The sequence below is a fragment of the Phascolarctos cinereus genome, unplaced genomic scaffold (genome assembly GCF_003287225.1).
Source record: "Phascolarctos cinereus isolate Bilbo 61053 unplaced genomic scaffold, phaCin_HiC Scaffold_5;HRSCAF=322, whole genome shotgun sequence".
Lineage (NCBI taxonomy): Eukaryota > Metazoa > Chordata > Mammalia > Diprotodontia > Phascolarctidae > Phascolarctos > Phascolarctos cinereus.
Window position 1 is genome coordinate 243610570 of NW_027555958.1, and position 27962 is coordinate 243638531.

General features: G+C 44.6%; 1 protein-coding gene across 1 annotated transcript in view; it reads left to right on the forward strand.

Moving 5' to 3' along the window:
• GRM4 (glutamate metabotropic receptor 4) overlaps positions 1-27962 on the forward strand; it is a 326984-nt gene that overhangs the window by 275398 nt on the left and 23624 nt on the right. The window contains 4 exon segments of the mRNA XM_020999609.2: positions 4406-4606; positions 5522-5658; positions 11070-11565; positions 11568-12004. Coding sequence (XP_020855268.2) covers positions 4406-4606; positions 5522-5658; positions 11070-11565; positions 11568-12004 — 1271 coding nt within the window.

A 27962-nucleotide genomic window follows, 5' to 3' on the forward strand; every position in this document is an offset into this window, starting at 1 on the left:
GCTGTTGAACCCAGGTCTCCTGACTTCCAGCCAAGAATTATTTCCAAAGCACTCACAGTGCTTGGCACATAGTAGGTGCTTGATAAATGTTTATTAATTGATTGAAATGCCTGACTGTATTCAATTAATCAACAAGCCTGTTGGCCTACTGTGAGCCAGGCTTTGAGCATGGCAATGGGGTTACAAAGACAAAAGTTAAAATAATTCCTACCCTACATTCTATGGAGTAGTGGGAGACAACACATATATGTGCAAATGTAAGTATAAACAGGGGTATGTTCCTGTTAGACATTAGCAAAACTGAAGGTCAGAATGGACAAAGATAGAGTGAAATATAAAAGGGAAGTCCTTCCAGATGTGTGATAGAAGCATCCCAACCCTTGGCTTGCATAGCTCAACTGCCTATGAAAAGGCAAGCAAAGACAATGAACTTGCTATGGGACACAGACTGCTTTCATATTATTTTATTAATTTATTTTGATTTACCAACAATCACTTCCCATAGGCTTTTGAGTTTTAAATTTTTCTCCCTCCCCCCTTCCTTCCCAAGATGGTACACAATCTGATATAGGCTATATATATATATATACATTCCTATTAAACATATTTTCACATTAGTCATATTGTAAGGAAGAATTAGAACCAATAGGAAAGAACCACTGGAAAGAGGAAACAAAACAAAACAGAAGAAAAAAATAGCAAATAGTATGTTTGGATCTGCATTCTAATTCCATAGTTCCTTCTCTGGATGTGGATAGCATTTTCCATCACAAGGCCTTTGGAGATGTCGTAGATCCTTGTATTGCTGAGAAGAGTTATGTCTGTCAATATTAGTCATCGCACAACGTGGCTGTTACTGTGTACAATGTTCTCCTGGTTCTGTTCACTTCACTTAGCATCAAACCATACAAGTCTTTCTAGGTTTTTCTGAAGTCCGCCTGTTCATCATTTCATATAGCACAATAGTATTCCATTACATTCATATACCACAACTTGCTCAGCCATTCCCCAATTGATGGGCATCCTCTCAATTTCCAGTTCTTTGCTACCACAAAAAGAACTGCTATAAATATTTTTGTACATGTGAGTCCTTTTCCTATTTGCATAATCTCTTTGGGATACAGCTCTAGAAGTGCTATCGCTGGGTCAAAGGGTATGCACATTTTTATAGCCCTTTGGGCCTAGTTCCAAATTGTTCTCCAAAATGGTTGGATCACTTCACAATTCCACCAGCAATGCATTACTGTTCCAATTTTCCCACATTTTCTCCAACGTTTATCATTTTCCTGTTTCATCATGTTGGCCAATCTGATAGGTGTGATGTGGTACCTCAGGATTGTTTTGATTTGCATTTCTCTAATCAGTAGTGATTTAGAGCATTTTTTTACATGACTATAGATGGCTTTAATTTATTCATCTGAAAACTGCCTGTTCATATCCTTTGACCATTTATCAATTGGGGAATGACTTGCATTCTTACAAATTTGACTTAGTTCTCTATATATTTTAGAAATGAGGCCCTTATCAGAGACACTGGTTGTAAAAATTCTTTCCTAGTTTTCTGCTTCCCTCCCTAATCTTGGTTGCATTGGCTTTGTTTGTGCAAAAACTTTTCAATTTAATGTGATCAAAATTACGCATTTTTCATTTCATAATGTTCTCTGTTTCCTATTTGGTCATGAATTCTTCTGTTCTCCACAAATCTTGTAAGTGAACTATTCCTTGCTCTCCCAGTTTGCTTATAGTATCAGCTTTTATATCTAAATCATGAACTCATTTTGACTATGTTTTGGTATATGGTATATGCCTTGATATTTTTGTTCCTAGATACTTATCTGCATAAGACCCCAAGAGGAATATGGGAAATCTAACTGGTTGGTCACCATAAGTAAGGGTAGGTTTCGTTAGTGAGAGAATCATACTCTGAACGGGGGAGAAATTGTCAAATAGGAGAGGCACCCACATGCATAGAAGAGCCGAGGCCCTCAGGGAATCAAAGAGGAGAGATGCCTGCCAATACTACATTGTGAGTCACTGCCCTTGTGAGAGAGCTGAAAAAAAAAAGAGCTGAAAAGATCCAAGTAATATCCAGCTCAATCACAAACTAGATGTGGGAGAGAATGCAGCTGCCCACAGAAGAGTGAGCCCAGGGAGTTCAGCAGAGATGCCCTGTCCTGTGAAGAGCCCAGAGATGAAGCAACTTTCCTGGCCCAGTCTGGCCACTTGACCTATCCAGCTGAAGCTCTGTGCTCTGTAATGAGCAAGCCCAGTTGAGCTGTTGGTCCATTTAAGGCTCCATTCCCCATAAGCAGCCAATCCAGCCTAGGAATGAAGCCCACTGATTCCTGTACTACCATCACTTCATGAGGACTCTCCTAAGTAAGACAGGACATTGAAGCACTGCTCTTAAAAGATGTGAGTTGCCTTGATCACATGTATTTCTTCCATGTTGAAATTCATGTTCTCTCTTATCTCTCACTCTGTGTGTTTTTATGGGAAAGGGTGGCTCAGGTTTCTAGGGGGATATGCTTTACTTTCATTCTAATTCCATTTTATTAAATGTCTAATATAAGTACTTAATTGAATCTACTGGCTGATTGTTAATAGGAAGCACACAGGTGGGGGCTCATGAGCTAAAGTGTTAGGAATAGTAACTCATAGAATTACCCTTAGACCTTGAGGTAGCAGGATGCTTTTTGGGACCCCAACCCCATCTTGTGAATTCAAGTCCAGGTTGGGTGAGTGATCCTGGAAGAGTTGCTACACAAAATATATTCAAAAATATTAATAATAACAAACATTTATATAATACTTTAAGGTTGGCAAAGTGCTTTGCATATATTTTCTCATTTGATCCTTACAAAATCCCATAAGATAGGCACTCTTGTTATCCATATTTTACAGCTGTGGAAACTGAATGAATGAAAAAGCATTTATTGAGTGTTTATCATATGCCAAGCACTGTGCTTATGGCTGGGGATACACAAATACAAAAGCAAAAACAGTTCCTGCCCTCAAGGAACTTACAGTCTAGTAAAGGGAGATAATACACAAAAGGGAAATGGTGTCTGGTCTGGCATGTTTTGGTCCAGAAAATTATAGGAATGATGAGCTTGAGCCACAGGAGAGTAGATTGGCATACCCTTACTGGAAGCAATATCAGAGTTGATAAGTCATGGTTTCCAACTGGAAAAGAGAGTAAAGAGGATGTGAGAGCATACTCCTGGAGACAAGGTGACTGAAGAAAAGGTAACCACAGATATAGGGAATAAAATTAAACATGGCTGGAGTCTGAATAAAATAGTGGGCCAGGTAAGGTACACACCCATCAGCACAGCATGGTACCAAGTTGGAAACTGAGGCTGAGAAGTATTAAATTTCTTATCCAGGGTCATATATCTCATAAGTGTCTAAGGTAGGATCAGAACTCGAGCCTTCTTGATGCCAAGTCCAGCCTGCTAACCACTACACCATCTTGCCTTCTCTAAGTACATATAAAGTAAGTTCCCTAGCAGCTCAAGTGGGGAAAAAGGAAAGATGTTTTTAGGAGATGGTGTATGAGCTAAACTTTGAAGGGAACTAGGGATTCTCTGAAATAGAGATAAGGAAAGAGGGAAAACCAGGCAGGGGGATAAGAGGTGTAATGGCATGTGCGAGGTATAGCAAGAAGGCATGGAGTGAGGTATACAGAATAAAGTTTGCAAAGGACTTGAAATGTCAAAAGGATGAGTTTTAGTTGAGAACGATCTTTCCTGAATGGGAGCTGGTAGAGTACAGGGCTTTCTCCCTTTATGTCGTCCTGCAGTCGCTGGACTAAACAAGAATCAGTACTCTGGGCTATGATGCTAGTTCATCATGTGACTCCGGGCAACTCCCTTCAGTTTGCCCAAAATTCAAAGAGCTGGAAGGTTGGAAGCCAGCATTCAGGGGACCAGCTCTCCTCCTTACTGCTCTGGGTAGTAGTACCAGTGGGAGGTGCCAGAGGGCCCTCAACTGGGAGCCAGGGGGCCTGGGGTTCTTATCCCAGCTTTATAGTAAACTTCCAGATGGGAAATAATTGAGCAAGCCATTTCTGCCTCTCTGGGCCGCAGTTTCCTTTTTTTTTTTCTTTTAGAGTGGGTTGGACTAGCCAGGGGTAGAGAACCTGTGGCCCCAAAGCCACATGTGGCCCTCTAGGTCCTCAAGTGAGGTGCTTTGACTTAATCCAAACTTCAAAGAACAAATCCTTTTATTAAGGAGACTGTGAAGTTTGGATTCAGTCAAAAGACTGCACTTGAGCACCTAGAGGGCCACATGTAGCCTCAAGCCTCCTGACTCTGTCCTAGTCCTCTAAGAACAGGATCAGTGGGGGTTAAGGGAGTGGGCCTGGGGTCTCAGGGGTCCCCTAAGTAACTGTGTATTCCAGATCGAGAGCGCATTGGGCAGGACTCCTCCTATGAGCAGGAAGGGAAGGTGCAGTTTGTGATCGATGCTGTCTATGCCATGGGCCATGCTCTGCATGCCATGCACCGGGACCTATGCCCTGGCAGGGTGGGGCTCTGCCCCCGCATGGACCCTGTGGACGGTGTGGAGCTGTTGAAATACATTCGCAATGTGAATTTCTCAGGTGAGGCTGACCCATCCGGGCTGAGGTTGGGGCTGGCTGGGAGTTGGGGAGTGGGGACCTTTTCGGTAGGGATGGGGACACCTGGCAGGAGGTAGGGCCACAGGTGCAGAGGGCAAGCACTGTTACCCATGCTGAGGAACCAGCCGGGAGAGCTGGTGGGGATCCTTAGACCCTATGTATGAGTGAGGCTGAGGATGTGAGCTCCTCAGCCCCCCTACCTTCTTCCTTGAGCTCCATTGCCCCTCCCCTCCTCTCTTTCACACACAATTGAATGTCAAGAGGTGTCAAAGCCAATCACTCCAGGTGCCCATCAAATGCAATAAACTGTGAGACAAGATTGAAGCAGCCTAGAGACAATCATTCAACTCTTCCTTCTAGACCAGGTGCATGCTGGGGTGAACTGGGGCTCAGGGGGCAGGGGGAGAGGATTCCATTAAACCTTAATGAAGAGCTCTTTTCAAATGTTCCCTGGGTTCCTGGGATGGTGAGGAGCTTTGCAGTAATGTGTTGTACCCTAAAGTATGAAGAGGCCTTTCCGGGGGTGGAGGGATTCTCTGTGGTCTGTTCCTTGAGAAGTACTGTGGGGCAGTGCTTCAACAATAGATTTGAGGTCCAGAGACCTGGGTTCAAATCCCATCTTTGCTGCTTACTCCCTATGTACCCTTCAGCAAATCACTTCTCCAAGCCTCAGTTTCCTCATCTGTAAAATGAGTGTTGGACTGATGGCCTCTAAGGTTTCTTTTTAAATTTAGATCTATGACTCTAAGGCCCTAGGAATTCAAGAAGCATGAACCAGTACTCCCCACCGCCCTCCCAGCCAAGAATCTAAGCATGGACCCACCCAATACTCCTTCCTCCATTCTCAATCTGTACGCCATTGGCCCAGACTCCAACTCTACCCTCCCATTTCCCTAGGCATTGCTGGGACCCCAGTCACCTTCAATGAGAATGGAGATGCCCCTGGTCGCTATGACATCTATCAGTATCAGATCCGGAATGCGACCCCTGAATACAGAGTCATCGGCTCCTGGACAGATCACCTGCACCTCAAAGTAAGAGATATGGGAGGGCCTTGATGAGTGGCAAGGAGGGACTCAGATGCTCTAGGATGGCCATGGAGGAACAACAGGGTGGATCCTGGCTCCATAGCTTGGTTGGACATGAGCCCCTATCTCATCCTTTATACAAGGCCTGCCCCAAGAGAAAAATGAAGATCTACATAGCTGAATTCCAGACACTTTTTCATGAGCCTTTTAAAAACATTCCTCAATAGATAACAGCCCTGGATCTGCTGGGGAAGCTGCTGCCAGTTCCTCCCTGGGTTTTGTTTCCAGCTCTGCCATCAGCTTGTATGACTATGAGCAAATCACTTCCCATTTCTAGGCCTCAATATCCTTCTTTGTAAAACTGGGGTGTATTGTTATTCAGTCATTTCAGTTCTGTCTGACTCTTTGTGACCCCATTTGGGGTTTTCTTGGCAGTGATACTGGAATGGATTGCTGTTTCTTTCTCCAGCTTATTTTACAAATGAGGAAACTAAGGCAAACAGGGTGAAGTGACTTCCCAGGGTCACACAGCTAGTTAATGTCTAAGGCCAGATTTGAACTGAGGAAGATGAGTCTTCCTGACTTCAGGCCTGGCACTTTATCCACTGTGCCTCCTAGCTAACGTCTCTTCTAGCTCTAAGACCCATGATGTGCTAGAGAAATACTCTCCCTATCTTAGCTGTTACCAGTCCCTTCCTGTACTATGGGGTGTCAAAATCCTCTCCCCTCCTCCTCAGCCTCCCTACTCCTCCTCCTGGTCTGGAGAGAAGGAAGAGCCCTCTTTCACTTAATCCAACCAAAACGTGGTATGGAGTTAAAAACAAACCAACCCAAATACTCAAAACTTTACCAGAGAAGTGAGAATAAGTAAATGATGATGATAATAATTGCTGACATTTATACAGAGTGTCTCCAAAAGTCTTAGTGCAGATTTAAACTTAAATCTGCTGTAACACTTTTAGGGGCACTCAATATAGTGCTTTCAGGTTTACAAAGTCTTTTTACATACATGATCTCATTTAATCCTCACACAGGCCTAGAAGGGACATGCTTTGATGAGCCATTTACAGAAGGGAGAATCTTATTAATTTCTTCAACCTGCTCTGTCTGCCCTGGGAAGGGGGGTGTCAGTCCCCTTAAACTGATTTCCTTCCTTTCCTCCCCTTCCTGTTCTGACTGAGAACAGAGTGAGTGGAACCTGTCACTTATCTCTGACCCATTTTTGTCATTGGGTATGTTCAAGTGTTGATCATTAAAGGCGGCTGGTTCTGGCAGAAATGAAAGGGTTGGAGGAGAAGAAGTCGCCTTAGACCTGTGCCCACCACTCCCCATACCCCATCAGGCCTCAACAGGCTCAGAGATATTCTCTTCTTTCACCCAGTTCTGTTGCTGCCATCCCAGCCCTGAGCACCTGCTTTGCTTTGTCTCTCCCACAGGGCCAGCTCTTGGCAAAATTGTGAAGGCAGCAAACTTTTTGTTCCTTAAGAATCCCACCCTCATAATTCTGCCTGATCTTCCCTGCCTCTCCATCCTATCAGCTGTATTCTCCACATGGGGAAAGAAACAAATAGGCTAATTTGGATAGACATGGGATACGAGTAATGTTGTAATTAATGAACCTGGAAAGATAAGCTGGAGTCCCAGATAGGCAACTTGTATTTTATCCTAGAACCAATAGAGAGTCACCGACATTTCTTGAACAGGGGAATGATGCTGTCAGACATATGCTGTAGGAATATAAATTTTGGCAGTTGTGTGGAGAATGGACTGGAGAGAGGAGAGGCTGGGTGAAGGGAGACCAGTTGAGTTTAGCCAAGAGATGCTAAGGTAATGAGACGAGAAAAGATGATAACTCAAATTAGGATGGTAGAGTTGTGAGGAGAGAGAAGGGGATGGTTGGGAGAGGTGCTGGGGGAGAATCAACAGGACTTGTGAACTGGTTGGATAGGAGGAGTGAGAGATAATGAAGAGGCACAGATGACTTCTAGATTGTGAATCTGTGTGCTGGAAGGACGATGTTACCCTTCACAGAAATTAAGAAGGCTGGGTTTTGGAGGGAAGATAACGAGTTTTGTTTTGAACACATTGAACATGAGGTCATTACAGGACATCCAGCTTGGACTGGACCTAGAGTCAGGAATACCTGAGTTTAAATCTAGCCTCACTCGCTAGCTGGGTGACCCTGGGCAAGTCACTTAACCTATGTCTGCCTCAGTTTCCTCAACCATAAAATGGAGATAATAATAGTACCTATGTCCCAAGGTCATTGGGAGGCTAAGATGAGATAATATTTGTTAGGTGCTTTGTAAACCTTAAAGCACTATATAAATGCTAGGTATTTATTGTTATTATTATCCAGGTGGAGATGTAATGTACAGAGGAAAACAAACTAGCTTTAGAGTCAGTACTTGACTATGATTTTGGACAAGTCTCTTTCTAAATCTGTGATGCTATGACCTCTCTACTCTCTAATAAAGCCTTCTTTTCCCAGGAAAGAATCAGATAAACTCATTCAAACTGAGGTTTAAATGCCCAACAACTGCTCAGTGTGTGCCCTCTCCCATTCCAGGAAGATTTGTATTTTGTTTTATTTTGGTTTTTTTTTTTGGTGAGGCAGTTGGGGTTAAGTGACTCGCTCAGGGTCACACAGCTAGTAAGTGTCAAGTGTCTGGTCTGAGACCGAATTTGAACTCAGGTCCTCCTGACTCCAAAGCCTGAGCTCTATCCACTGTGCCACCTAGCTACCCCTGAAGATTTGTATTTTAAAAGGGGATGAAGTCTAAAGCCAAATAAATGAAGGTCTTATGGTCAGTTGAAGTTTAGTTTTAGAATTTCAGGTATCAAGGAGAATGGCAGAGATGGTAGAGAGTGGGGAGACTTTCCAGTCTTTAGAATCATAGCAGGTCCTCCCTTTTCCAGGGCCATGATAGGGAAGAGGATCAGGGATGGGGGTCACCCAACAGGGCTGATGGCAACAGAGAGAGATGAAGAAATGATGGAATAATTGGTGACAGGACCCAGGATTCAGAATTGGGATTCCTGGGCTGTATTCCTTATTTCTTTATGACTTATTACAAAGCCCAGACAGATCACTTCAACTCACTGGGTTTCCTTTTCTCTGAGAAATGGGGGGTAGGAAGCAAAATTCAAGATGGGATCTGCCAGGTGTTTTGAATTCCTTGGGCTGGGCCATTTCCAGTCATCCTGTTGAATATCTGGCCACTGGACCCAGATGGCTCTGGAAGAGAAAGTGAATCTGGTGACTTTGCACAACCCTCCCTCGCTCAAATCAAAGTCAATTGCAAGTCATGTCATCATTTCCCTAATGTCATGGTCCTCTTTGAGAACAAAGGACAAACACTACAATTGCTTGGGAAAAAGAACTCTTCCCTCTCCCCTAAGTCTGTAGACCTGGTTCTCATCTCAAGATGAGCCATTCTCAAAAGAAAGGCAGTTTAGCTGGGCCTGGAGGAAGTGGGTGTGTATCAACTGAACTGGGAGAGGGCACTATATTGGTAAACTAGGAAGGCCAGGCTGTGGCATCACTAGTAGCATGGTAAAGTCCCTCCCCACACTTTATTGACTGTCCTCTTCCCTCTCCCTTGGCCAATTCTACATCCTTAGCTTCTCCAGGGATTCCCCCACATTTTCTCTTCCTGGAGGAGGCAAAATGGTTCAATATTCAACTCAAAACCAGGAGACCTGGGTTCTAGTTCCAACTCTCTCAGTGCCTACATGACCTTGGGAGGGTTATTTCATATTCTTAGGCTTTAGTTGCACCATCTGTAAGATAAGGAGAATAATATAAACTGGGGATATTAATGACTGCCTTGCCAGAAAGCTGGAGGCAGGGTTGACCAGATGCCCCATTGGATGTTCATGATTCCAGGATCATTGGTGCTACAATTATTACTTTCATGTTTTCCATCCTTTTAAAGATATGGATTTGCAAGATCAGCCCCAAAGAAGCTATTTTGTAGGCACACTGGCTGGGATTCCGGTAGCCATCACCATGTGTTGACATGGTATCTTGTTGTATAACTCCATGAGATTTCCAAATGTGGATAAATGAGAGAGAGCAGGGATATAGTGCAAGGTCTAATTAATCATGTTTTCTCCCTAAAAATACATTTAAGTAGCAAAAATACCAATATGGAAGAGCTGACAATTTCTGCTGACTATTTGTGGGAAAGAAATTCTCTCTCCTTAGAGCTTAAAGCCTCGAAGTTCTATATTATGATATTCTGTTGTAATAATAATTATAAGAATAACTACTATTTATATAGCGCCTACTGTGTGCCAGGCACTGTACTAAGAGCTTTACAATTATTATCTCATTTGATCCTCACAACAACTCTGGGAAGTAAAGAAGTGATATTACTATCCCAAGTTTACAGATGAGGAAACTGAAGCAAACAAAGTTAAATGAGTTACCCAAGGTCACACAGCTAGTAAGTATCTGAGGTTTGATTTAGCTCAAGTCTTCTTGACTCTGGGCCTGGTTCTGTATCTACTGTGCTAATTTGGTAAAGATAATGGGAGTCACACAGCTTGTAAGGGTAAGGATAAATGCAAACACAACTTCAGATTCATAAAATTTGAGTTCCATTGGCTTAGAAAAAAATTTATTTAAAATTTGTAGACTGCACATAGGAGTTCATTGATGGTGGGAACTCCTGATGATGAAATTTCCTTTGCCAATACAAGTTAGTACCTGCTTCACAACTTAGAGTCTTGGAGAAAAGCCTGGGACACTGAGAAGTTAAGTGACTTGTCCAGGGTCACAGTCAGTATGTATTATAGATAGGAGTTGAATGCAGGTCTTCCTGGCTGGTTGTCTATCCGCTGTGCCAGGCTGCTATAGTTTAGAGCAAGGTTTAAAGAAATGCAAATACCTAAGTACAAATCAAATGCCTTCCTGACTAAACTTCAACTGTTGCTTATTTTTGCTTTATATAACTCTGATTTTTTTCCTTACTCTTCTTTAATGGATTGGTAACATAATATAGTAGAACACTGAACTAGGACTTAGGAGATCTGGGTTCTAGTCCTAGCTTTGCCACTTAAGCCTTGGTAAGTCCCTTCCCTTCTCTGGATTTTAGTTTTTCTCTCTGTAAGAATGATGGTGTTAGGGGCAGAGAGTCAGACACACCTAAAAATTGCTGAACTGGGGCAGCTAGGTGGCGCAGTAGATAGAGCACTGGCCCTGGATTCAGGAGGACCTGAGTTCAAATACGGCCTCAGGCACATAACACGTACTAGCTGTGTGACCCTGGGCAAGTCACTTAATCCCATTGCCTAGCCAAAAAAAAAAAAAAAGAATGATGGTGTTGGAGTAGATGATCTCTCAGATTTCTTCTGGTTTTAACATTCTGTGTTCTAAGATTCTGTGGTTCTCTGATCCCTGTTGTTGTCAGATGGAGCGCATTCATTGGCCAGGCGGGGGGCAGCAGCTCCCCAGCTCTATCTGCAGCCTACCCTGCCAGCCAGGTGAACGGAAGAAGACAGTGAAGGGCATCCCCTGCTGTTGGCACTGCGAGCCGTGCACAGGCTACCAGTACCAGCAAGATCGCTACACCTGCAAGACGTGCCCCTACAACATGCGCCCCACAGAGAACCGCACGGGGTGTCAGCCCATTCCCATCATCAAGCTGGAGTGGGGCTCCCCCTGGGCCGTACTTCCTCTCTTCCTGGCTGTGGTGGGCATCGCGGCCACGCTCTTCGTGGTGGTGACCTTCGTGCGCTACAATGACACACCCATCGTCAAAGCCTCGGGCCGTGAGCTGAGCTACGTGCTGCTGGCTGGCATCTTTCTTTGCTATGCCACCACCTTCCTCATGATCGCCGAGCCGGACCTGGGCACCTGCTCGTTGCGCCGAGTCTTCCTGGGCCTGGGTATGAGCATCAGCTATGCGGCCTGCTCACCAAGACCAACCGTATCTACCGTATCTTCGAGCAGGGCAAGCGGTCGGTGAGCGCACCTCGATTCATCAGCCCGGCCTCGCAGCTGGCCATCACCTTCAGCCTCATTTCTCTGCAGCTGCTGGGCATCTGTGTCTGGTTCGTGGTGGACCCCTCCCATTCTGTGGTTGACTTCCAGGACCAGCGGACGCTGGACCCTCGATTCGCCCGGGGGGTCCTCAAGTGTGACATCTCAGACCTGTCGCTCATCTGTCTGCTGGGCTATAGCATGCTGCTCATGGTCACCTGCACGGTCTACGCCATCAAGACCCGGGGTGTGCCTGAAACCTTCAACGAGGCCAAGCCCATCGGCTTCACCATGTACACCACGTGCATCGTCTGGCTTGCCTTTATCCCCATCTTCTTTGGGACCTCGCAGTCAGCTGACAAGGTGAGCCAGGTGGTTGTGGCCCTCAGGGAGGAGCCGGAGACCCTAAAGTAGGGTAGGCATGGGCAGCTGAGGGGCTTGGAGAGAAGAGGACAGATCTCCTTCCTTTGCTACAAGGAAGCCATCTGTTAGCTTCTCCATCCTGCTTCTCTAACTTAACTTTCCTATTCACTCCGATTTTTCCCTTATTCTTTATCCTCTGTATTCCTTTTTTTTTTTTTAAATGTCTCTTTTATTCTCTGTTTGTATCTGTGTATCTCTTTGCCTCTCATCCTTTCCCTTCTCTATTATCCTTGGTTTTAACCTCCTAATTTCTTATCTTTCTTTCCTAGTCTCCTTTTCCCTTATTCATCTTTTCATTCACCCTACTCTCTCCCCATTCCTTCTTCCTGCTTCCTTCATTTTCCTCCCTCTGCCTTTTTTCTCTCTCCCTTCTTCTTTTCTTCCCTTTGTGCCTACATTTGTCCATCTCTCTTCCCCTCTCTTCATCCATATCTTCTCCTTATATTTTCCCTCCCTCCCTCTCTCCCTTCCTTCCTTTCTACTTTTTTCCTTCTTTCTTTCCTTCCCTCCCTCTGTTTCTTCTTCTCAATCCCTCTTTCCATTCATCTCTTTATCTTTAACACAAAAGAAAACCGGAACTGATTCTCAGTAACATTCCTACCGAAATATGGTTTTCTCCTCTGTATGTTTCTTAGGAGAATCCATGGAACAGGGACCAGAGATAAATCTTGGCCTGTCTTCCCTGCACCCTCCTCTCTCCCCTTGCCTTATGCCATATTGGGAGTACCAAAGACATCTGTGGGACTTAACAACTCTGTAAAAAGTGCCCAGAGCCCACTGACCTGCAGTGAGTCACTAAGTGACCCCTTCACTCCAAGGCCATCCCTGCCTCAGGAGATTGGCACTGGGAGCTGGAAGGAGTACAGAGAAATCTAGGGGTGCCAAAGGTGTTTCTGCAAAAGGGAGGGTGGATGGAATGGTATCTATTTAATGAGGCCGCCTGGGGCACACGTCTGGAGCCTCATCCATCTACTTTATTCCTAGGACCTTGTTTTTGATGATCTCTGTCTGGGTCCTCTCACCATCTATGTGGTACAGAGAGCTCTGTGTTCAAAGGATCTGGATTTGAATCCTGACTCAGTTACTCACCTTAGATTTTGGACAGTCGCTTGGGCTCAGGTTACCTCACTACAAAATGAAAGGGATTGGATGATCTCTCAAGCTCTGAATTCTCTAAATGTATACCCCAGATTTTGTTTTCATTCTTCCTATTTGCCAGCCAAGGGAGGCTCACTCTCCCATCTCACTCAAACAGTCCCTTCCATTCTCCCTGTCTCTCCTAAGTGTCAAGGTAAAACAGTGAGTGTTTTTTAAATGACCACTCTGTACTTAGCCCTATGTCATGACTGTGGGACATCCAAAAGAAATACAAGACACTAACCTGTCCTCAAGGAAATTATTTTCTATGTAAGGAAACAAGACTAGTTAGTCTGATAAAAGCAGTCCTTCCTAAAATGTGATGGAACTAGAGAACCATTTAATAAAGTAGGTTATTAAATGCTAAATTATGGGGTCCAGAGAGTAAGGGCTGTTAGAGGTTCATGGTGGGTTCGAGATCTGCTTGGGCTCCTTGGAGGAAACCTTACTTATCAAGTAAGCTTGGTAAAGGATGGGTGGGATCTGGAGAGCTGGAGGCAATGGGGATGGGCATCCCAGTCTGTGAAATAATGGTGTGAGTGAACACAAGAAAGCAAGGCTGGACAGAGTGTGTTTGGAGGCACCAAAGAAAGTAGTCTGAATGGAGCAGAAGAAGCAATGTTGAAAAGAGCCCCAGACTTGAGTTAAGAAATGCAGAGTTCTAGTTCTTAACCTGCTGCTATCTCACCGTGTCACCTTGGCCAAGTTCTTGCAAATTGAGAGAGCTGGACCAGATGACCCTCACAGTGGCTGCATTTCTGACAGTTTGATAGGGAGTTGGTGTGGCCCAATGAAACGAAGAGGAAGACGATGATGTGGTGCGATCAAATGAAGAAGATGATGCTGGCTAACATACAGCATCTACTAGGTGCCAGATACTGTGCTGAGAACGTCACAATGATCATCTCATTTGACTCCCCCCATAACATTGTGCTACCAATAACAACTACAGTAAAAATAACTGACATTTATATAGTATTTACTATTGCCGGATACTGTGCTAAGAATGTTATAATTGTTGTCTCATTTGATTCACCCCCACAACCTTGTGATGATGATGATAATAATAATAATAATAATAATAATAATAATAATAATAATAATAATAATAATAATAATAAAAACATTTACATAGTACTTACTATGAGCCAGATCCTATGCTAAGAACTTTACAATTACTATCTCATTTGATTCTCCCCATAACCCTGTGAAGTGGGTACGATTAATATCCTCATTTTATAGATGAAGAAACTGAGGCAAACAGAGGTGGGGTGATTTGCCCAGAGTACAGGTACACGTATCTACTGTACCACCTAGCTGCCTTATAATGCCCAAACTTGGTACCAAAGAGGGAATAGGACTCCTTGCCTTCTTTGCAGAGGTTGGGAATTATGGGTGCAAAACACTGTATATACTATTAGACTTTGGCCTACCTACTTTGGGGGCCTTATATGGAGGTCATAATGGCTCCACCTCTTCACTATTGAAATCCTTCTTCAAAACCTTGGGGTTGTCTGATTAGAACAGTAGAACCCAAGCTTTGCTTCACTTTATCATCGATCAAGGGTACCTCCTCTGGTTGGCAACCACCTCTACCTTGGTGGGGTTGATTTAGCATCAAACCCTGACTATGACAGCTTTCTAAGTACTGGGGAAAGAGGAAACCACCCTGATGCTGTTTGGTCCACATATATTTCCCCTGTAGGGTCAAATCTCTGGCACCCCTCACTACCTGAGAATGACCCATCCCAGTAATGTCCCTGCTCCTTCCCAAGTTATGAATAGCTGCTTGCTTTACCTGCTTCTCACCTCTATGGCTTTGGATGCTTCCTAAACTCAGCATCTCGAAGGAATTCCCCTTCATCTGCCCATCCTCTGGCACCTTGTCCAGATTTAGCTTATAAACCCTGAACAAGGGGTCCCAAACTCCCAGAAGTCACACCTGCTTCCCAAGATTCGTCTTAGAGGACATAGGAAACAAAGTCTAGGGGCATGAACCCTCTGTCCCAAGGGGAGGGACTCCTATTTCCCTAACCAACACACCCTAATATCCTTCAGGTCTTCCCCCTCCCCCCACCTGTCTCCACCCATGGTGAGATGTTCTAAGCAATCTTTTAGGGTGCTTGATTTTCACCCTGGGCTGGTGTGCAGGCTGGCTCAGCAGGTGATAATGAGGGGTATATTTGTTGTTCAGTCATTTTTTTTTGTTTGTTTTTTGTTTTTGGTGAGGCAGTTGGGGTTAAGTGATTTGCCCAGAGTCACACAGCTAGAAAGTATTATGTGTCTGAGGCTGGATTTGAACTCAGGTCCTCCTGACTCCAGGGCCAGTGCTCTATCTACTGCGCCACCTAGCTGCCCCAGTTCAGTAATTTTTAGGTTTTGTCTGAATCTCTGTGACTCCATTTGGGGTTTTCTTGACAAAAATACTGTAATAGTTTGCTATTTCCTTTTCTAGCTCATTTTATAGATGAAGAAACTGAGGCAAATAGGGTTTGGTAACTTACCCAGGGTCACACAGCTAGTAAGTGTTTGAGGCCAAATTTGAACTCAAGTCTTTTTGACTCCAGGCCCAGAATGATGGGTATTAATATTATTTGAGCTGAACTATTATAATGAATATGAGCTATTACTATTGTTAATACTGTTATTATATATGTATGTGTATATATATGTATGTGTATATATATAATATATGTGTATATGTGTATACAATATAGAGAGAGAAAAAGAGAGAGAGAATTGCAGGCTGATCAACAGAAATACAGATTCATTTATGGAAGAATAGGTAGAAATATAAATGATAAGAGAGATAGAGATTATATAATATATAGTATTCAATATATTATTAACATTATTACTGTTATCTGGGGCTGGTGGAACAAGTCTGATATCTCTGATGACCCTCCAAGAAGACCAATATCATGTCAGCACAAAAAGAATTAAGCATCTCTGCTCCCTTTTTGCTGTCAATCATTTTCATCCCAGGAGCAGTGGCCCAGTACCTTCTTTAGTCCCCCTCTTTTCCCTACTAGAATTAAAAAACGAAATAAAACAATTTGTTGTTGTTGTCATCTTTGGCTTTTCTTGCCCACCTCAATTCATTATGAGCGCTAACACTATGGATGCTACTCCTACAGGTCTGCCGCCCAATTTCGTAAACATTTTCTGTTACCCGCCCTTATGTCCAATATCTTTTGTTCTTTATCTAAAACTTCAAAAGGGTGAGTCCACTGAGCATCTGAGCATCCACCTTATTCTCTTTAGAGAACTCTTTTTCTTCCCCATTGAAATCATTTCTCTTCATGTTTTCAGAATTACCTTCTCAAAAGTTTCTCACACCTCTTAGACAGACTTCTCTGGTAGAATTTTAGTCCATGAACAACCGCCCCCCACCCCAATCTCTCCTCTGACCCCTTGGAAATCTTCTGGCTTCCAGCCTATTCTCTGACCATTGCCCATGCTGGAGCATTCTCCATCCTACTGACCTCTCTGGCTTCCTTTAAGTCTCAACTAAAATCTCAGCTTTTACTGGAAGCCTTTTCCAACCCCCTCTTAATTCCACTGATTTTCCTGTATTAATTATTTCCTATTTATCCTGCAGCTAGTTAGCTTTGTATATCTATATGTTTGCTTGTTGTCTCCACTATCAGATTGTAAATTCCTTGAGGGCAGGGATTGTCTTTTGCTTCTTTTTGTATCCATAGCACTTAGCACGGAGCCTGGCACATAGTAGGTACTTTATAAATGTTGATTGATTGATTCTTCCCCCCAAATCTAGGGGGAATAGCACTTACTATGTGCAAAGCATTATACTAAAGCCCTGGGGATAAAAATAAAAAAGATAGTCTGTACTCTCAAGGCTCTCTCATGCTAATGGGGGAGATGGCATTCATGGAAGGTTCCAGCTACAAGTCTGATGGGAAAGTCCCATGGTCCTTAGGGGGCAGCAGCAAAGCAGATGAGAATATGTCTTCTTTCATGTCATTTCTACTGAAAATGTCCTGTCAGTCAGATTGTGCCCAGATTTACTCTCCTCTAACACAAACTCTAAGAGGGAGAAGTTACTTTCCCTTAAGGCTTCCCTACTTCCACCCCAGAAACCAGTTTCTCCTCGTTAGTGAGAATCTCATCTAGAGCAAAATTATAGAGACCCATTTTATGGAAGAAGAAACTGAGGTCCAGAGATAGGTGACAGAACCAAGATTCAAGCCAGGTCTTCAAAGTCCCCCTTCCTGTGACCCTCTTCCCTGCCCCTATACAGCCTCCTCCGAGACCTTCTGCTTTTCTTCTTCATTGCACGCCTCAATCAGGAACCTATCAGAGCAAAGCCAGGCCTCCGTGTCAGTCTCCCCTCACTTTCCAGGAGTCCTTAGATTGGCAATGATGAGGAATGCAAAGGGGGGAGATTTGATTCCCTAGGATAGGGGTGGGGAACCTATGGCCTTGAGGCCACATGGCCTTCTAGGTCTTTGGGTGCAGCCTTTTGACTGAGTCCAAGTTTTACAGAACAAATCCTTTTATTAAGGGGATTTGTTCTGTGAAGTTTGGATTCAAAGGGCCACACTTGAGGACCTAGAGGGTCACATGTGGCCTTGAAGCCGCAAATTCTCCACTCCTATCCCAGCTTATAAGGAGTCTTCTGTGACTGTTACCATATACAGCCTGGCATTTTTATATTTAAAATCTTATATAAGATTATGTGTGTATATTTACTGATTTTGTGATCTTGGGCAGGTAACTTACCCTTTAGTTTCCTTATCTGTAAAATGGGGATAATAATGACATTTGACAGGCAGTGGGCTGGACTTGGAGTCAGGAAGATATGGATTCAGATCCCACCACAGATAACTTAATAATTGTATGATTCTGGGCAAGTCACGTAACCTCTCTGTGCCTCAGTTTCCTCATTTGTAAAGGGAGGGGGATGGGCTTTAAGGTCCCTTCCAGCTCTAAATTGATGATCTGATGAACAATTGTACTGCCTACCTCACAGGGTAGGTGTGAGAAAAGGACTTGGGAAATGTGTGTTGTCATGGTATATATTTTATGTCCTCAAATAGATTGTGAATTCTTACTTTAAAGAGGAAATGGAAGAGACTGGGTCATCTTCGGTGTTCCCCACAATGCCTGGGAACAGGGCTAAGCTGAGAGCAGGTGCTTAATAAATACCTGTCAGCTGAATGAAAAAAAAAAAGGGTGTGTGTGTGTGGGGGGAAGGGTGTCAGCAGTGCCATGAACTAGAGTGAGGTGCTGGGAAAGAGCTCTGTAGTGGAAACATTGGCCTTTTGGGTGGGTTAGTGAGGAAGGCTGGAGGCAGCCCGCTTCAGTGGGAAGTGATGGACAGGGAAGACTTTTCAATCAGGTTGGAGATTCATCTGACCTGAAATGATCTGGCTGGAAACATCAGGGAGGGAATATTAGGTGTTGTTATGATCCCCATTTTACAGATGAGGAAACTGAGGCAAACAGAGGTTAAGTGACTTGCCCAGGGTTATGCAGCTGATAATTGTCTGAGGCTGGATTTGAACTCAGGTCTTCCTGACTCTGGGCCTGGTGTTCTAGCCACCACCCCACTTTTGGGGGATGAGAGACAACTTACAACCAGGAGGATGAGGTATGCACATCATCATCCTTAGGTCTAACTATGAATCTCGTCTTGAGCCTTTCCCTCCTACTTGTGTTATACGCTTTGCCAGTCTGTTTTGAGGAAAATGTTTTATAAAGTATAAAGTGTTATCGATAGCAAATTAATGTTATTATTATTATTGCTACTATTATCATCAGTCATCTTCTCATCATAGCCTGGACCAGCTCAGCCCAGCAGCTCTTGGTCAATTGAGATAATAGAATAATTGACAATCCCAAGAGAAATGATTCCCTTGCCTGATAAGAAGACTAGCCCCTATTTGTGGGACACCTGCCTGGGGGCCAAGAGGAGGCAGCAGGGATAGTGTGGTGGGGTTCTTTCACGGACGTTGTGTGACCTTGGCCAAGTGCCTTCCCTTTTCTGAGCCTCAGTTTTCCTGCTTGGAAAATGGGAAGTTCAACTAGAAGGTCTCCTAAGTTCTTCGGCTCTGGTATACCATACTGCAAGATTACATTATGAAATAGCATTGCCATTCCATGATTATTTGTCTTCCCCTTAGCATCTAGCACAGGGCCTCATAATTCAGAGGATCAGAGGCTCAGATCTGGAAGGAACCTTGAAGCCATCTAGTTTAGCCTCCTCTTTTTGCAGATAAGGAAACTGAGGCCCAGAGAAATGAAATGACTTGCCCAAAGTCATACAGGTTGGGTCAAAGAAAGGATTTGAACCCAAGTTCTCTAACTCCAGAGTCAGTATTCTTTCTATAGTACCAAGGAGCATCAAATGAGGAAATACACACACACACACATATATATATATATACATATATATATACACACACACACACATATATATACACATATATATACACACACACACATACGTATATATATATATATACATGTGTGTATATATATAGTACTTTGCAAGTTATTATTATTATTATTATTATTATTATTGTTATTATTATTATTATATGCCAGCTAGGCATATTGTGCTGGGTTCTGAGTAGTCCCTGTCCTCAAGGAGCTGCCACTCTACTAGGAGGAAATAACCTATACATTGATAAATGCAAAATAATAATAATAATAATAATATAATGAGTTAACATATAGCACTACTATTTCTCCTCCCTCTATTATTAGTTAGCATTTATATAGTGCCTGCTATGTGCCAGGCATTGTGCTAAGCTCTTCACAAATATTAGGTATTATGATCCCCATTTTACAGATAAGGAAACTGAGGTAAACAGCGATTAAGTGACTTGCCCAGGGTTACGCAGCTAATAAGTGTCTGAGGCTGGATTTGAACTCAGGTCTTCCTGACTCTGGGCCTGGTGTTCTAACCACCACACCACTTTTGGGGGATGAGAGACAACTTACAACCAGGAGGATCAGAAATGGCCACGTGTAGGTGGTAGTACTTGAGTTAAACCATGGAAAAAACCCCAGGGATTTCAAAAAGCAGAGATGAGGACAGAGAGTCTTCCAGGCAAAGGAGGGTAGCTTGTGCAAAGATCCAGAGGTGGGAGATGGAGTCATGTAGTAGGACAAGTGGCCATTTTGTCTGGAACATAAGAATATATAATGGGCAGTAATGTGACATTAGTCTGTGTGGTAGATTAATCAGTGGATTGGTGACCTCTGCAGTGTGAGGATCTCCTTTGGCTGTGCAGATAGAAATCCAGGCATTCAGGTAGTCAGCAAACATTAATTAAGTGTTTACTGTGTACAAGGAACTATGATAAATGCGGGGGATGCAAAGAAAGGCAAAAAAAAATCCATCCTTGCCCACATCCTCTCATAAATACCCCAGTGGAGGTTCTGCCCAGTGTATATACAGGAGACGATTGGTAAATGTTAAGAATTAAATTCTCCGAGTTGCCAGGAATAGGAGAACCATTCTTCAAGGTGTACCTTTGAATTTCCAGTACAGAGACAGAGATAGAAAGAGAAAGAGGTGGGAGGAGGAGAGAGACAGAAACACAGAGAGCGACAGAGAGATGGGGGAGAGAAAGACACAAAGAGAAAGTAAGAGATGGGGGAGGAGAGAGAGACAGACAAAGAGAAAGACAGAGATGGGAGAGAGGAAGAGAGAGGGAGAGAGAGACAGGGGAGGAAAGATAAAGACAAAGACATTGACAGAGATGGGGGAGAGGAAGAGAGAGAGACAGAGACAGAGATGGGAGGGAGGGAGAGAGGGAGAGGGAGAGGGAGGGGAAAGGGAGAGGAAAGGGAGGGGAGGGAGAGAGAGAGAGGCAGACAGACAGACAGACAGACATGGGGGGAGGAGAGAAAGATAAAGACATAAAGAAAGAGTCAGGTAATCTGGTTTGAAGGCCAGATTTGCCGCTTATTGTCTCTATAATCTTAGACAAGTCCCTTAAATTCTCTGGGCCTCAGTTTCTCTATCTGTAAAATGACAGGATTGGAATAGATGCCCTTGGAAGTTCCATCCAGCTCTAAGAGTTTATAGTTAGCTCCTCTTTCATAATTTTGCCAGAAGGTAGCCTTGGAAAGGACTGGACAGGCATAATGCTGAGGAGGAAGTGACCAACATATAGGGAGGGCATTCCTGGAGGCATTGTTATGGGGGAGAGGAAGAGAGAGAGAGACAGAGACAGAGACAGAGATGGGAGAGAGGGAGAAAGGGAGAGGGAGGGGAGGATGAGGGGGAGGGAGAGGGAGGGAGAGAGAGAGGGAACATGAGATCTAGGAGCACTCTCACTCTAGCACTGGTGTATTATGTCAGAACTAAGTAGCTGGGAAGAGTGGGATGGATTTCCCAGTATTAGCCTGGATTTCCAGGGCTTAATACGTCGACCTTTCAGAATTACACTGAGCCAAGGATTTCTCAGCTTTGTGAGGTTAGGGTTCAGCCATGGGGTTAACAGAGTTTATTTTCTCTAGGATTTACAGGTCCTGAGCCTTTACACAACCACCAGGGGCCCCCAAGGACTAGTCAGTGGTGAGCCTGGGCAGATGGGAATTCAGTGGAAAACAGTGCTGGATTGGGATCAGTTTCTGCCACCACTTCTCTCTGGGATCCAGTTTCTGCCTCTGTAAAATGGGATGAAGTGGGGATTGGACTTTAGGGCTACAAATTCCCCACCCTTGGACTAAACGGTATCTTCTCTCCTGTTCTGGGGGTCTGGGGTTCTAGAATGTGAAGAATGGGTTTGTCCTCAGCATCCTTATCTCCCTTTCAACTCCCCCCACCCAATCCCTCCAGTTCCTCAGTGCTCCCTCTTTCCCTCCTCAATGCCCTGGACCCCATAACAATGCCTCCAGGTGTGCCCTCCCTGTATGTTGGTCAGTTCCTCCTCAGCATTATACCTGTCCAATCCTTTCCAAGGCTGGCTTCTGGCAAAATTACGAAAGAGGAGCTAACTATAAACTCTTAGAGCTGGATGGAACTTCCAAGGGCATCTATTCCCATCCCGTCATTTTACAGATAAAGAAACTGAGGCCGAGAGAAGTTAAGGGACTTGTCTAAGATTAGAGACAATAAGTGGCAAATCTGGCCTTCAAACCAGATTCCCTGACTCTTTCTACCACACAGAACTACCTCCCCTCTCTTACTCCCTGCCCTGCTTCCCCTTAACCTCCAATTTGGGCTCCTTCCTTATGAAAATCTACTTTCAGAAAAAGTCCCATTTTGGCTTAGTAGATGAGGCAGCTAACAGGGACAAGAGATTGCTTGCTCCTTGCCCAATCCTTTCAGTCACGTCTGACTCTTTGTGACCCCATTTGGGGTTTTCTTGGCAAATATCCTGGAGTGGTTTGTTATTTCCTTCTCCAGTTCAACTGAGGCAAACCGGGTTAAGTGACTGGCCTAGGGTCACACAGCTAGGAAGTATCTAAGGCTGGATTTGAATTCAGGTCTTCATGACTCCAAGCCCAGCACTCTATCCACTGTGCTGCCTGGCTACCCAGAGATCACTTAGAGACCTCTTTGTTTTATAAAGGAAGATAATTGAGGCCAAGAGAGAGGAAAGACATGACCTAAGATCCACTGTAGCATACTCTAAATCCAGTGCTAAACTCTACACCATCTGGCAAACTCATTGGTACTTGGGTATAAAGAAATGCATGGTGAGATTAAATGTATTAGACCTGAATAGGGAGATGTTAAGGACACAGATCTATTTGGCCCAAGCCAAGAAGAATGAAGCTTTCCTGATGGCATTTTAGGCATTTTCAAGACAGCTTGGGGGTGGATTTGGGTTAAAAGGAACCTTCCTAACCCAGTCAAATCATATCTGAGCCCTCTCTACTCTTAAGACTTACACTATAGCTCATGTTCCTTGTCCCCAGGGATTTGCTTTCTCTGCTAAGTGATAGCTGAGACAGATTTGAACAGGATTGATGGAAATAGATTAATTTCATAGGGATCTCCTGAAGACAATGCTTTAAGGCCAGAGGAATCTCAGAATCCTTGGGTGTCAGAGACAGCAAGACCATTTTACAAGAAAGGGATGTGACTTACCCAAGGTCCCATAAAGGTAATACATGGCAGAACTAGGATTCAAACCCAGATATCCTGACTCCAGGACCAGTATTCTTTCTATGCTATCACTAATCCCAGAGATGAAGGCTTCCTGACCCACCCCCCATCCCACTCAATCTCCTAGGGCTTTCCAGGCTCCCTTTTTCCCCTTTCCCCATTGCCATTGTATTCAGGAGGCAGAATGCCTTCTCTATGGGGTTTTAAGAAGAAGGCTTAGAAAAATTGTGTCCCCTTGTAGCCCACCAGCAGAGCTTCCAAAGTGTACACTAGTGGCTCCTTAGCTGCTGCCCTGAAGAGGTCTAGGGGTTTTGGGGTGCTGGGACCCAAGATCATGGTACCGCGCCCTGCCTGAAAGAATTCAACTCGAATCTTCTTCAGCCAGAGGAAAAGTTTATTAGTGGTAAAACATATAGGCCGGGTAACACCTGTAAGGATGAGCGGGCATGAGAGGTTCTCAGCCTTGTGGGCCTGAGATTCTCAGCATCTGAATGAAGGCCAAGGTGGATCTTAAATACTAAAGTAACTTTGGGTGGCCAGAGAAGGGGGTTGGGAAAAGGGTCTAGGTAACAATTCTAATTGGGGAAGTCTGAGAGATCGAATAGACAATGGGAATAGATAATGGAGGGAACAGGAAGGCAGAAGTTTGAAAGGCATCTGCACAAAATCAAGGTGGGGCTAGGACTTTCAAAAGGAGATAAAGGGGAGTCGACAAGGAGGGCCTTTCTTAGGCCTATAGACAAAAGGGAGCCAGATCTGAATAAGATTGAAAGGTAAGGCTAAGGCTTTCAAAGGGAGATAGGGGAGTCGATTAGGAAATTTGAAGGTTTAAGGGTTTTCCGGGTCCTGTAGACCAACAGGAGCCAGATTCTATTCAGGGCAAGGGTTGAAGGTGCATCTGAATAAGATCTAAAGGTAAGCGAGGGCTTTCAAGGGGAGATGAGGGTCTGGGGCCTGTGAGTCAGATTCCCTTTGGGGCAAAGGGCGAAGATCTTGGCTTGTGCCCCGCCCCCATCAGCCCCACCCCTCTCCAGGGAAACACCCCTATGAGGTAACTAGATCAAAACCTCTGGAATCAAATGCCCAGGCACCTAAACCCAAGAAAGGCAGATGGTGATGTTCAGAGGGAGCTTTGCCTGAGATCCATCAATGGCATCCTTCTCCCAAGGTCCCTTCTGCCCCATCCATGTCCTCCCGGTTTTTGGAGACTGCTGGAGGGCTCAGCGTGCTGAAGTCAGAGTTGGAGACCTCTGTGCTTTTGAATCCTGACTCTGATATTAAGTGATTATATGACTGTGAGCAGTTCACTGCACTTTTCTGGGCTCCAGTTTCCTCATCTTGAAAATAAGAATAATAAAACTTGTTCTACCAACATCATGGAGACAGTTGCTCAGAAAGCTCATTGTTAATAGTAAAGGGATGGGGATGAGATCTGTATTTTCATTTGTCTAGGAAACTCCCTTCTACCATTGTAGACTTTCCTGGGAGCAGGATGTAAATCCCTGGTCTCCTGGCTTCAAGAATAGCTCTCTGCCATTACCTCTCTGTTCACAATAAAGCTCTCTAGAAATATGAGCTTTTATGATTACCTGGCACTCAACCCCTCATCACCTAGCCATCAAAGAGTGCGCCCAGCCCTGGGCTAGGCATTGTATGTGAATACAGGGGATTAGAAGACATAATCCCTGGCTTCCAGGAGCTAGACAATACACATAGCAGGACCTCATATAGTATAATGGATGTTAAGTTGCTGATCAATATAGCCCAAGAGTCCAGAAAAGAGGGAAGTTTCTGTGGGTTGGGCTGATCAGAGAGTGCTTCCTGGAAGAGGTAGACCTTTGAAGGATGGGTAGGATTAGGATGGGTAGAGACCAGAGGGAAGGGAATTGCAGGAGGGGGTGCAGCATGCTGTAGGGAGGAGATCAGAACTTATCCATTAGGCAGGGGAAGCCTCAGAAGGCCAAAGACCTACTGCTCAACTTCCCCACTCTCTCAGGAGGGAACCCAGAGCCTCAGCTCCACTCTGACCCTTGGGCCCAATCTCCACTTCGTAGCTATTATGATCTGGACCCCTTCAGCTGTACCCATCCTATCCCATTCCCCTTTCTATGTGTGGACATGGCTAGTCACACCATTTGAATAAGCATGGAATCACTAACTACATTCTTTTTAGTAAGATGACTGAGCATTACCATCACCCCTACTTCTTTACTCTCTAGACCCCTGGACAATGACATCAATAACCTATAGATGCACCCTAAGCACTTCTGGCCTGGCCAACAACCCTGAACCTGTACCCTTAAGACCACAGGGCTCTTGAGTTTGCCCTACAGATGAACCCTCTATGTAGTGTCTCCCCCAAATAAAATGTGAGCTCCCTAAAAGTAGGGACTGCCTGGCTTCTATTTTGGTACCCTTAACACTAGTACACAGAATTCACTTAATGCTTTTCCATTCATTCTCTATCTGCTTAGGAGTCTATAATGCCTCTCTATTAACCATTCCACAAATGAGGAAACTAAGAAGGCTTAATTTGTCCATGTTCCTATAGTAAGCTAATGGCATCGTCAGGACTAGAACCCAAACCTCTTATGCCCTGTCCATACTCTTTCCTGGGAAATTCCGCCGTCTCATTGATCCATGGGGTGATTGTTGAGTGTGTAAATCCTCAGGATCTCTAAGCAATGGAGGGGAAAAAAAATTAAAAAAAAGCCTTTCCATTGAATTCTATTTGGTGTAGTACTGAAGTTGGAGTCAGGAAGACCTGGGTTCAAATGTGACCTCAGATGCTTATCATTACTATACCACCCTGGGCCTCTGTTCCCTCATTTGTAAGGTGGATTAAACACCCTCTGGAGCATTGGTTGTTTTGTTTAGAGCAAACACGCTCTATTAGATCTTCACAATGACCCTAGGACATAGGTATTCTTCCTATTTTACAGATGAGTAAATTGAGGCAGATGGTGGTTAAGTGACTTGCCCAAGGTCACACAGCTAATACATGTCTGAGGCCAGATTTAAACTCACATTTTCCTGACTCGGGGCCCAATGCTCCTCCTCTTCCTTTTGATTAAAGTCAAATAGGAACTTTATTTGAATCTGGTTTGGGCAGTTTTGTGGTCTGAGGTTTCATGTGTTTGATGCTTCTGTTCTAGAATCTTTTCCATTTCTAAATCCATGATCTTATGAACTTGGGAGTCTTGGAGGCTGAGTCTGCATCCTAGCTTTGCCACTTCCTACCTGTGCGACTTTGGGAGTCTGGACCTCAGACTCCTTATCTGTAAAATGAAAGATGCAGTGATCTCTAAGTTCTCTTTTGTCTCCAAATCAATTGCTTAAGGCCCTTACATCAGCTAGCATCTCACCTAAATGTATGAGGATAGTGCAGAGTGTGTGTGTGTGTGTGTGTGTGTGTGTGTGTGTGTGTGAAGGAGGAGGTCCCATCTCTGAGCATGGCAGGGATGTTTTTGCAATCAGCAAGCTGGAGGCAGGATTGCTTGGCAAAGACAATTTAAGCTGATGGCCCTGCCAACCTCATTTCTCCTTATCACCCAACAGGGATTCCCATCTCCAGCTTGTTGATCAGGCTCTCTTTCCTGAGGCTTGCTCATTCCCAACTCTGCCAGCCAGGCTTCCTGGGGTCCATTCCCTTCATTGGGGAGGTCCTCCCTTCTCCTACTCACCATTCTATACCATCTCTTTCTGATATCAGTCTTCCATGAGCTCACCCCGCAGAACCAGGACTCCTCTTTTAATATGGGGCCTCTTGGCATATATATAATATATATATATATAGCCTGCACCATGCTAATTTAAGCGAAGAAGGGAATAAACATTTATTAAGTGCCTACTGTGTACCAGGCACAATTATTATCTCATTACATCCTCACGACAATCCAGAGAGGTAGGTTCTATTATTATCTCCATTTTATAGTTGAGGCAAATAGAGGTTAAATGACTTGCCCAGGGTCGCATAGCTAGTTAGTGTCTGAGGCTGGATTTGAACCCTGACTCCAGGCCCGGTGCTCTATTCATTTTGCCATTGGCTGCCTCTGGACACTGTTAAAATGCCAGTGTCAGTGTCGCTGGCCTGGCTATGTGTCTTGTGTCCCCCATCAGACTGAGAGCTCCCCAGATGGGGCAGAGTCACCGCTCTTAAGGAGGTACTCATTTGGTAGGGAAGACAGTCACTTCCCTGTGGAACAACACGTTTATTGAGGGAGACAATTCCCGCTTCTTGGGGAGCTCTCTCTCTGATGGAGGAGGCTCGGTCTTGGCTCTCAGGGTACTCCCAGCCCTGATGGGGGAGACTGCTCCCGCTGATGGGGGTAATCCAGTCCTGACCCTCAGAGCTCCAGTTCTGATGGGGGAGACAATCCCTGCTGCCAAGGCAAGAAGCAGACTGGACAACGGTGGTCCTCAATCCCCGTCTTTCCCTGTTCTGCCTTCCCCCACTTCTTGCTTGTTTAGGGAGGGCCTTCAGGTTCTGGCTGTCTCTAGCCTCCAACCGCAGAACGTCTGTGTCCTGGGCCCAGCAAGAGTGCTGCGGGGTCCTGGAGATCCCCTAGGAGATCCAATGAGACCTGCTAGCGTGTTAGAGCCTCCCCTGTGGCCCCCTACACTTCCCTCCACTCCTCCTGCCCCCTTGCCCACAGACCCACTGTAGTC